We start from the raw sequence: 12,193 nt of genomic DNA on the forward strand, positions 1-12,193 counted from the left end.
TGATTTGTAACGGCTAGGATATTTTTCAGAAACATCTGAAAAAGGACAAGAACAGGGAACTTACCACTGTATAGCATAAGGAAGCAGTACTGATTTATGGAAGCGGTGATAATTGGCAGAAAGTCCTCCTTGGAATTATCAGTCTGTCACAAGATTGATGACTGGAGATCTAGTAAAAAACGCCTTAGATCTACCAGCATTCCAAAGACTAAATGCAGAAGTTGTACAAGGTCAACAGAGTATAATTGGTTAAATCTTACTTACCATTCTGTTTATTTCAACGTCTTCAATGTCCAATCATTCAACTGTGGTGGGCCTCAGACCAGGCTGTCTTGATGAACCATAGACAAGTGAGGATGTTGACCTGGTAATACTGTCTGGCAGGGGTGTCTGGGTTATAAGACTAGCTGAACAAATCCTTTTACAAATCCTTTGGTTGAGCTTTAATTTTTTTTAAAAATCGTAAACAAATAAAACTGGTAAATTCAATATGTCAAATGTTTATTCTCTTTACAAATTTTATCAGACATTAACAATAAAATTATAGATTGAAAGTGTATAGATTTGTTTAAAACCATGGCACTTTGCAATAAGATCAATTAATGTTCAACACAACACTGCAAATAAAGTTTACGTGAAATTCATTCAATATTATTGTTGCTAAGCCTGGAAAATATGGGTCAATATAAAATGTTTACATCTTCAACAAAATGAAAAATTAAAAAAAAACAATCTTCAGTGCATATTTTGTTTAATTTCTCACTATCAAAGCAAAGCTATACAGTTAAATGAAGCAAAACGCAAGTTTGATTTCCTACAAGGTCCACTGGAATCCTCACTGCTTTGTCATTTTCTGTTTCCAGATTCTAAAAAACACATTTCAATGCAAAAGTTCAAATTGACACCATTTTACTTACTAAAGATATTTATTCAATAAGATCGTGAGGCTAGTAGAATCCAATCTAGTATTCCCACCAAATCCTCTCTGACAACTGTATTCCAATTTTGGGAAAATTGCTTTGCCACATCACTTCCTCAAGGTCACACTTTATAGTTTATGTCTTCAGGAAAACTAATATTTCAGTTTTGGATGGGCATAAACATTTTGAACCTTCAAACCAGTTTCACAGCATGTGGACATTTTGTCCTTTAGGACTCCATGCCAGAATGCCAAGCTCTACTTCTTAACTATAACAATTGTAAGGGTGTCACATTAAGCTGAACTTTCCATTTGGCATTTTAAAATTGAAATGTTCTAAATTCATAGGAGAAGTGAGGTTCCATTTTTGTAAGGGCAAGATGTGGAACAGAGCTGGGGGTGTCAGCATGGGAGGCCATAGGTGTTGATTTACTAACCTTATAAACACACCACGAACATGTATACACCTCTGTAGTGTGTTCCCTCCCAGCATGATCTATGGGTGGAATCTAGACACCTTTGTAGTGTGTACACACCCAGCAGGTGTGTTGTGCAAAGCCCTGCCCTGAATTGCAGGGTGATGTTGTGTAAATTAGCTCTACATTGTGTTGCTTGCGTTGATGAATGCAGGAATGTAAATGCATGAGCTAACCATTTTTGTCTAAACTGTGAAGCAGCATTATATATGCATCATGTGCATGATTTTTCCATATATGGCATTAGTGGAAATATGCTTAGAGACTTTTTGGTTGATAAATACACTTTGCTGTGTAAAAATCACACGCACCTGGTGCATGCGTGTGTTTAGGTTAGTAAATCACCCCCAATAATGTTAGTCGACCAAAGACTCAAGAAGTTCATTAAAAATATGAAACGTCTTCATTGGAAATTCAAACAAAAGATAATGACTACATTCCAGCATGTGCTTGTAATGGTAGTAGTAGTGATGCTAGCTATCAGCACCGGCACCCCTCAACCACATACAAAAGCCAATCAAACAATAAAAAACAGCTACAGATGCATCCAGCTAGTAATGCTATTGTGCTGTTCTGGCTGGCACATGGTCATGGCTGGCACATTTTTCCTAAAAAGGGCAGTAAAGTTGTTTTTGCTGCATTCACTAGCATAATTCCCTTCAGCAGCATATTTCCATAAAATATATTTCTAAAACTAGCATATATGAATTCTCTGTTCTTGCTGTAATTATGATTTTACACTTTGGACCATGTGAGGTTACTTTTAAATCATGACCTCTTTCAGCAAATCATCTCTCTCTCTATACTCCTCATTGGAACAGAACATATGCATTCAGAATGAGAGCAAAGCTACTATCTATGAATAGTCATTAGCACCCTATGTGAAATTATCTGCTACATTTTATTAAAATGATCTAAATCTGCATAAAGATTTCGATAACCTTTGTGCTGGTAGACATCAGACCTCCTTAGGAGGCAAAATTCAGACTACTTCAATTTGACTACAAAAAAAGAGAAGAAATGTGATAAAATGAAGGGTAGTAAAAGTCATGTTATATATAGCAACTAAATGTTTGTTTCCATTATCTAACCCACACTAGAAAAATGACAACTTCTGGTGGTTCTAGCAATACCTCCATTTCTTGCTTCCATAGAAACCTCTCTACAGCGGTCTGTAGACACAGCATTACAGTTGGATGACCATCAGACTCCCAATCATACAAATTTTCACACAGAGAAAAAAAAGAGGTAAGATACCTAATTTAATCTTGGAGGTCACAATGGTTTCTTGGACAAAAAGTAAACCTTTCCCAAATCCCTTTGCCTCCTGATTAAGGTCTGTAGCAGATATTTGCAGAGGTATGTAGTACAATGTAGCCACATAGACCAGTCTGTTTAGGGGGGATTAAGAGAAACATTCTATTTTCTCTTGGTGAAGCTCTACAGGAATGTATTTCTGTATAGCTTTAAAACAGATTTCTTTACATGGAAACAGGAAGCAAATACCAATAGAATAGAATGGTCACTTACTCAATGAACATACCATGCTTATGATCAAGCACTATAAATTGTTGGCATTTAAATATATAGGGGGTGATTTATCCAAGCTGGAGCAGACAGAATCTGTATAAGCGGTCCATAGTAATCAATCAGCTTCTCTCCTTCAGTTAAAGGAGATCTATGAGTTGAGTGATTTCCACTCATCCTGATAATTAGAGCCGACCTGTGACAAATAAGCTGTCACAGGTCCGCTCAATCGATCGGGAAGTGAGCAGAAACATGCACCGATTCCATCACTTCCCGATCGTCTCCCTGACTGATGGTCACCGCTCCACGCAGGGATTCCCCCCTCCGATCTTCCAGCGCTGAGTGGAGGAATGAATGGGGAAGGGGCGGTCACAGCTGGCTCTGCCTCTAGATAGGCAGAGCCAGCTGTCACTCACACAGCTGGGTGGATCTCGACAGTATTGTTGGGATTTGTCCCAGCTGCGGCGCTCTCAACATACACTGAGTGGCCAGTTTATTATGACCACCTGACATTTGTAGGCAAATTAGCTATAATTTCGCGCTGAAGTTGCTAGAGGGCCAGACCATTATAAATAGGGAAGCAGGTTGTTTACCACGACAGTAGAAGTGATTTGTTTCTGAAGATAATGGGTAAACAACGCGATTTAACAGCCTTTGAACGTGGGATGATTGTTGACACGAGTCATGGAGCGAGTATCAGCAAAACACTAGAATTCATTAAATGTTCAAGAGGGGCTCATTGTTAACGTTTTTAAAGACTGGACTGTCAGCCGAAAATCTGGGTCTGAATGTGCAAATTGTGGCCGTCAGCGACTAGTCAATGTTAGGGCAGAACGGAGAGTGGCAAGGCTGGTACAAGACAACAGAAGGGCAACAGTGCAGTGGCAGATCCCTTGCATCACCTTTCAACATCTCGTGGAGTCACGAGGCGGCCCAACGAAGTCATCTCGTGGAGTTATCGCGTGGCCCAACTAAGTACTGATGGGGTGGTCATAATAATCTGGCCACTGAGTGTATAGTGGGCAATAGCCAGCCATATACTGAGCTTTGGGTCATGGGAGGAGGTTAGTATATATCCTCCCTTGACCCTAAAGAGAACTATAGGGAAACACACTCTTACCCCATAGTTCTCTTTTAAGCTCTCAAAAAGAAAGACGCTGATTGGTTGTCATAAGCAATTGCTCCACATTCTGTTTGCTCCAGTTTTGATAACCTTCCCTCATCGAAATGAAGCACTTTTGGCAACAGAAACAAAATACTCTGCATAACAGCAGCTCATTTTAGCACTTTTTTATGCAATTTATTAATTCTGCCATATGAAAGACCCTCGGCACCTGCAAAGGATGGACAACATTGAGTTATTAAGGAACTAATAAAGCTCCAGGACACCACTAGAATTATGGATGAACCTGTGCCTCTTGCTCCACACCAATGGATGTCAAATGTCAGAGAAAAATGGTTCACACAATGAATTCAAAATCTAAACTCACTTTACCAAAGAATACATAAAATGATGATGGCAACATAGGGTGATATCTTAAATGAATATACATCAATTGTTAGGTCATATTCATTGAAAAATGTAGCATTTGTTCGTGACATGAGTATGGAATCTTAAGTCATCATGACATGCAAAAAAAAAACTGAAAAAATTAATTTCTAAAGCATACTGTTGCACCATCTTTGGAAACACGAACTTACATAAATCAAATGAAAAGAACACTACTGTGTAACAATAAAAAGTGTCTACACCCTAATTTAATGGCAATATGCCCAATAACAGACTTCACAGCTCATAGGGAAGTTGCAGACATCATTATCACACATCATGCCAAATTCTACTGCACTCTCCTTTAAGTACCAATTTGGCATACTGTTTAGGACATCAAGCTTACAACAAAAAGAAAAAAAGTCCTAAAGTGTCCACTGAACGAATTTTGGCCAGTTCATGATGAACCGGCTGAAATTCATTCAGTAGGTGGCACCGTTGCCGGCTTCAGCCTGATCTTTTAGCCCATTCAAGTTAAACTTCTGTGAAAGAGGAAAGGAAGCCCTGTGTAAATTCCAAATAACTCTAACTCTAATAACCATGTCAGAGCTTTCACATGGTTGAGTACTCTCTTCCTGCCCCTTATGTGACCAAGAACCAACACTGTCACTTGAATGGAAGAATGAATCCCATGCATCTCTATACCCAGAAGTACTGGCTATTTTCTTCATATACGGAGTGGCAGGGGAGAGAAGGAAATGAGAGTATATGCTGCAGGGAAGATGATAATTAACTGAATATGCTGCTTTGGCCTTATTATATTTTTCGTATGTGTTTAAGGCCAGGAAAATATCGAAAAATATGCATGCAGTAAAAAGCTTCAGATAATTCAAGGAGTCTGAAAGACATCTGCCTTGAAGGACTCCATAGGGCATATTTATAGACCAGTGAATTTGATATTCACTGCAGATGAGTCTTCCAAATAGATGTGCGATAGTCACATTCATTGCTTTCTAAATACGCCCTCCCATGTGTTGATCCTAGAATTCATATTCTTTCTTCATGCCCTGCATGGGCAAAGTACAAGTTTGCATTAAGCATAGTGTAAGTGTAGGATAAGAGGAAGGGTATAAAAAAGTGAAATCAAGGTATATCCCCTGGAAAATGTGGAGTATTTAACTCTTGGAGAGGTGTGTAAACAACTGAAAAGGATTTAAAAAATGATTATACTGGATAGTAAGAATGTAAATATATCATAATGATGACACAATTTTTCCTTACCTATGCATTTTACCAGTTTAGGCAAAGTAAGATACATAGAGCCTTCCCTGATAGAAAACAAAAACAAATCTATGTAAAACGTAAGACCTTTACACACCATGAAGCAAACTGACAAGCCATTTTCTTTTTACCCTGGTGAGTTCATGTTTAAGTGTGCAATACACTAAACATTTCATACTTGAACAATGTTAGAAAGAGAATATTCCTAACTTTCTTTAGAAAAATGAAATTAATAGAGCTGAATATTGCATACAAGTTTAAAGATATAGATTATAATGAGCACAGCATGAGCGGAAAATAAAAAAATACATTAAAAAAGGCACATACGTAGCATGAGGATCAGTACACAAATTCTCTAGCGCATTTGCCAGCAGTATAGCATAGCACCATACCAGCATTTAAGATGCCACATAAACCTTTGACTATCAAAATTAAGGAGGGAAAGAGTACAGTACAACGTATAATTTGACACAAACATCTGCAACATACAGACACACAAAACTGAAACATGCAACACAATCAGAAAAGAAGCACATAAAACACAAACATGCTTTTATAACATGTAGTATCTAGCACCACAACTTCAGTTTTATTTTCCTGATTATATTTTTCTTTTGAATGTATAGACAGGGAAAATATAAAATACACAACCGCTAAAAAAATTTCAAATGAGTTTTGTCAATCCACCTAAAAAGAAGGTTTTAAAGAACTTTAAGTTCCTCTATTTAAGATTCTTCTTTCATGCCCTAGAGACATGACTAGTTGCTTGGGCAAATTTGTTAAGTCAAGTTTAATTTTGAGCTCTCATGTTCCAATGTAGTGCAGTGTTTCACATGGACTTAGTGCAGAGTTCCCAATTCTCCTTGCAGAACAACGGTTGGAAGCAACAAACATGTTCATTTTAGCTATATAATATTCCCAATCTCCTGCTTGAATGTGTGATTTTAAAATTAGAGGTCCCCTGAGGAAACACTGTTTTACCGGTCAGGGAGGTTGACTGTAGAAAGTCTTTCATTTTCCAGGCCCCAGAAAATGGAAGGCTTTAACGTAGATAAGTGTTAGACACATGCGACTGAAAAGTGTGGACAGTTAGATAATATATAGTTCCATTTGTAAGACACAGAATTTGAGGTCAAAGGTTAGAAACCACAAAAGGTGAACTGCACCTTCCAAAGCCAGTTGGGTTCAGCAACCTCAAAGAGTCTAGCTGAAAAGACATCATATGAGTAAACAAAAGGTGTACTAAAAGATTGGCTGTGCACCAAAAATGCAGACAAATTTTGTGTATTTATTTTCAATTATTTCATTAAAAAATATGGAGCCACAAATACAAGTTTCTGGCTAACTTGTCTCTGAAAATATTGGCACATTTACTTTTTTAAACTCTGTGTCAACCGAAGATTTGTAACCTTTGACCCTGAACTTGGGTGGTGCAAACACTACTGGCAGGTAGCAGAAAGGGTATTTCATGGCTATAAAATATATTCATTATCAGTATACCAAGTTACCCTTTCTTTAAAGTTATGAAAAATTGAATTGTAAGCATATACCAAAGATTACTTGCATAACATGTATCACACAGGTATCAGTCTCACATTTTACTAGATGATTATGGATAAGGCAATGTTTACAATGTCTTGTTATGGACAAAAAAAGTTTTGGTATGATGTGCAGCTGATTTGAGACCATGTCTTTTTAGGCCTTGATGCTAACCCATAGACAGCCAATTAAAGTTCCATAAATCCATGTGTTGACATAAAATTTTCTTCCAGTTTCTGTACACAACATGCCAGCAGTTACACCAGTTAACAGTAACAAAGATGGCACAGTCTTCATCAAGCTGAGTTTGGCAGTATGACCTTCACCAGGAAACTTATTGCGTTTTTCAGGATCTGTGGCCTCATAGAACTCCGTCAATAACCTAAAAGTAAAGCATAAAGGTATTCCTTCATTTATGTTACACCAAAAACACAGAGCAGACAAAATAAACTAATGGTCAAAAACTAAGCCTTTGCCAAATGCAAACTTAATATCGTCACTGCAATGTATTAAATGTTCTGTCCAACATGCAGTATGCTATGTGCTATTTCGCAAGACAATATGGTGCTGATGAGAAATCATCATTGGAATAGTAAATAATTGTCTACAAATCAGGTAAGTGGGCATTTATTGTGAATAGGAATATGTTAGATCCAAGTTTAGTACCATTTACAACAAGGGCTATTTTAATTAAGCACAGATTGTGACTTCTACTGTCTTATTTGATCCAAAGAAGTCACAAGAAAATTTCCAGAAGTGAGGTAGCGGGTGGCACTGGCCAACAGTTTCAAAGAGTATTTAGCACCCTGGGAAGACTGGAAAAATTAAAGTGACACTAAACTCACGAGTCAAACCTTAAAAATGCATTTAAGTACCTTGACTATTAACAAAAATGTATCTTATTTCTGCATTACTCAGCTGTAGAGCCGGTTCAAATAAAATATTGGTTAGCAACATTAATCTTATCAGCAGTTCATGAATTAAGTGGCCATTGATTCTCCACACATTTACGTACCTGTCTTTAATTTCAAACCGCTCATGTAGCCACCTTCTCATAAATGTCTGCTCCTTGGGTATATCCTTCACACCGATACGCTCCACAGCTATATGAATTCTCGGACAATCCTTACACAGAAATTCTGCACAATTGAAATCAAAATAGGTTATAGACCTATCAAGTCTGTCAAAGCATTATAAAAAAATAAAAAGTTCCTGTGTTTCATTAAAATTAAATGTAGAAAATGCTGCAAATCTGCATGAGTTTTCTGTCACTTCTGGTGCGTTTAAACCCCAAAATTGTCAGTAGACAAGATTCAAAAGTTACAGAATGAGTGTGCATGCAAGGTGCTGGGTGATTTTTATCCATGTGTTAAACACTAAATACATACATAGTGTTCAGTCTTCCATTATTTAGAAAACACAGTTGATTTATAACAAAATACGATCAAAAAAGTAATTCCTTGGTAGGAAGGCAATTATAACACTTGGCTTCATCTTCAAAAATCAACAGCTGTTTATATATTGTAATCAATGCTCTGAACAACCAACGGCAAATTTACTAGACGGGGCTATGAGATGCTGCTTATCCTTGCTTTATGTAAACTATTATGGGACAGGAAAAAAAATCTTATCACTTAAATGATAAAGCGTATTTACACTTTTCTCATACATATTTTATCACTCCACATGAGAATTGGTAGATATTCAGAATCTGTTCTTTACATTACGCTGATATACTTAATCCTACTCAGCTTGTAATCATAAACATTTTAAATGCTAGAACAGAAGTAAATACTTCCTTATCTTCTATTTATACTTTTCAGCATCACTCCAAAATACAAGATTCTTTAGAATTTGCCTCCAATGCATTGCCATTTATGTACAAAGGGCACTGCATAAAGGCATCTATGAAAATGCAGATATAAATTCCAGCAAAACATAAAATTGCCATGGACATACACCACAGAACATGTGTTTTTACTGGAACAGGCTGTACAACACAAAATCACTGGCTAACGATTGCAACACTGTCCAGAAGCAGCAAGAAAACTCTTTTGGAGCAGGCTGAAAAGGATTAAGGAAATGTATGTAAAACCCTGGTAAAAGGTAAATTTACTGATTTGTTTGACTGTAGCTAAGCTGTAGTGTTTTTGGGGACCAAGTCTGTATTTGATTCTTCAGGGTAAGTTTATCCAAGAGGTTTATCAGTTTTGGGTTGATACAGGTGGGTCCGTATAGCAAACTCAGGAGGGATTAATGTTTTATCACCTCCTATATTGTAAATGATCTATGACTGTGCATTAATTATAAAACCAATGTATCAGTCATTTTCCAACAAGTGTGTAATGTGATAATGCCATGTTGTGCTCACTTTTATGGGCCAACTAGCAATCTCTACAATTAAGGGTAAGTATAAACCACGTAACGCTACACAATTGCCAATTATTTGGGTGAAGGCAATGGTTATGGTGTAGCATTACGTTGCTTATACTTACCCTTAATTGTAGAGATTGCTAGTTGGCCCATAAAAGTGAGCACAACACAGCACTATCACATTACACACTTGTTGGAAAATGACCACGATACATTTGTTTTATAATTTATGCACAGTCATAGATCATTTAAAATATAGGAGGTGATTAATTGGTGATACAACATTAATCCCTCGTGAGTTTGCTAGGTGGGTACAGCTGTATCCAATCTTGTTAGATATCTGTGTATCCATTGCAGAAAGCCCAGCTCTTAACGATTACTCCCACCCATTCCTGGCTGGGAGTAACCACACACTGCCTGCTGCATCCAATGTAGTTCTGTACACCTTTTGCAGGGCATGGCTGTTTTAGTTTAATGCAAGTTATAAAGGCCAATAAAGTTTGGTGCTAAAAAGGTGGCCACGCACTCTGCACATTTCAGCCAGATCCTCAAGAATTTGCACAGTGGGTGCTGCTGTTGGCACCCTTTCGGCCGGCATTCCTCAATCATGTGATTGAGGGCTTGTTCACACCAAGCGCGTTCCAGGAGCAGAGCGGTTACAGATCGGATCAAAACTGCATCCAATGTATTCCAATTATATTTTGGGCTCTAGTTCACACCTCAGCGTTCAGTTCCAGAGCATGTAAAAAAAACTAGAGGTGCACCGAAATGGAAATGTTAAAACCGAACCGAAATAAAAAAAATTGTCAGGCCGAAACCGATACCGAAAAAGTTTTTTATTTTAATTTTTTCAAATTTAATTTTTATTTATTGTTTTATAAACTTTAATTTTTTAATATTTATTTGTATTTATTAAATTATTTTTTATTAAATATTTTTATTTTTTACATTACTTTTAGGGGCTTCGGGGGAAATATTAGGGGTCTAAACAGACCCCTGATATTTCCCTTTTTCTGTGTCCCCTGTTATCAATGAACAGGAATTCTCTATGAGTGTTCCTGTTCATTGATAACATGAGGACATTGTTTGTTTACTATAACCACAACTATGAATGAACAGGAGGAGATGTAGATCACTTCCCATTCATTCATAATTGAGGATATAGTTACCATACCATGTCCTCAATTATGTACAAATAAGAGTGTGTGTACCTTGCTCTTCTCTCTGACACGCTGTCACAGAAGGCTGATCGAGCGGTGTAGGGAGGAAAGCCCAGCCTCCTGTGACATCGCTGTCTCCGCCCCCACACCGCTCTGCCGGACTGTGATAGGCGGCTAAGCGGTGTGGGAGGAGACGCCGGCAGCTCACTGCGCTCTCCTCTCGCAGCGCTCGGCCGGCTATCACAGTTTCTATCCTCCCGGCTGGGACATAGAGCAGCGCCCAGCGGGGAGGAAAGAAATCAGCGATGCATCGATGTATCGGCAGGAAAATGGCCCTTTCGGCATTATGCCAAAAGTGCCATTTTCGGCCGATATATCGGTGCATCCCTAAAAAAAAAAAAAACAGCTGCAAGCCCTATTCTACCTGCTCTGGAACACATGCAAACACATCAAAAATGCATGCAAGCGCCCTGGAACGCACTGAAAGCCCATTTTACCAAAAACGGCCCGGAACGCATCAAAAACGCGACAAGAAACGCGGTATAACACACTGCACTGCAGAAAGCCGTGCAGATCTGGACTGCATTTGGTGTGAACAAGCCCTAAAGGAGCCGGTCTGAAAATCTTCGTACAAACAGAACCGGCAGATAAGCTGCCAGCCCTGTTTGGATATTCTGCCTGGGTTCAGCGGACGCTGTCAGAATACAAAAAGAACAGTAGGCATTCCTCCATCAACGTGCTTGTAGCGTTGGAGGAATCCGCAATATTTTTTTCGTTCAGCCTGTGGGTTGAACGAAAAAAAAAAACTGAGCAGTGTATGGCCAGCTTAATATTCGACCTCAGCCTTGGTTTCTAACGTCTAATACAGGTTGCAGCACAGGACCTGAACAGGCAGAAGAAAGTTCCAGAAAGAGCCTCCAAATTGCTTGTATCCTACACTGGCATAATAATTGCCTTGTTGCAATACTGCCAGATCCAGCACATTTTCAACAAAGTCCTCCTCAAATGGGTACAGAACTAATAGGCGCTTGGGAGGTAACAACATCTTGTCAGGATGTTTCCAGTCTTTCACTTTTTGAAAAGATTTGCACCACAGCAGCCACCGGGTTCGGTTTTATGGCAGTGGGGGATTCCTCCATCCTTGCTCATAAGCATTGATGGAGGATACAGTTATATTTTCTTTGTTCAACCTGAGAGCTGAACAAAGAAAACATAACCGTGTATGGCCAGCTTTAGTCAAATATTGCCAGCATTTGGAAGAATACACATTCAAGATTAGTAAGAGCAGCTTTTAGTAAGAAATCTGGCCATCTATGGGACCTAACCACTAATAATGCCTGCAATGGAAGCTGGTGTATTTTCCAGCTATGAAGGCCAAGTAGCATAGGATTTGTCTCCGCCCCCCCCCCCCCTCCCCCACCACGCACAG

General features: G+C 38.5%; 1 protein-coding gene across 1 annotated transcript in view; it reads right to left on the minus strand.

Annotated features, from left to right (window-relative positions):
• Positions 1–7,053: 7,053 nt before the first annotated feature.
• The window catches only part of LOC108801115 (1-acyl-sn-glycerol-3-phosphate acyltransferase epsilon-like), a gene marked incomplete at its 5' end in the record, with an annotated part of 19,427 nt that continues 14,287 nt past the window's right edge, over positions 7,054–12,193 (minus strand). The window contains 2 exons of the mRNA XM_018573068.1: positions 7,054–7,613; positions 8,247–8,370. Of these exons, the coding sequence (XP_018428570.1) occupies positions 7,388–7,613; positions 8,247–8,370 (350 nt within the window). The remainder of the gene's footprint in view (positions 7,614–8,246; positions 8,371–12,193) is intronic.

Source organism: Nanorana parkeri, unplaced genomic scaffold (genome assembly GCF_000935625.1).
Source record: "Nanorana parkeri isolate BGI_ZX_2015 unplaced genomic scaffold, ASM93562v1 scaffold2226, whole genome shotgun sequence".
In the NCBI taxonomy this organism is placed as follows: Eukaryota; Metazoa; Chordata; class Amphibia; order Anura; family Dicroglossidae; genus Nanorana; species Nanorana parkeri.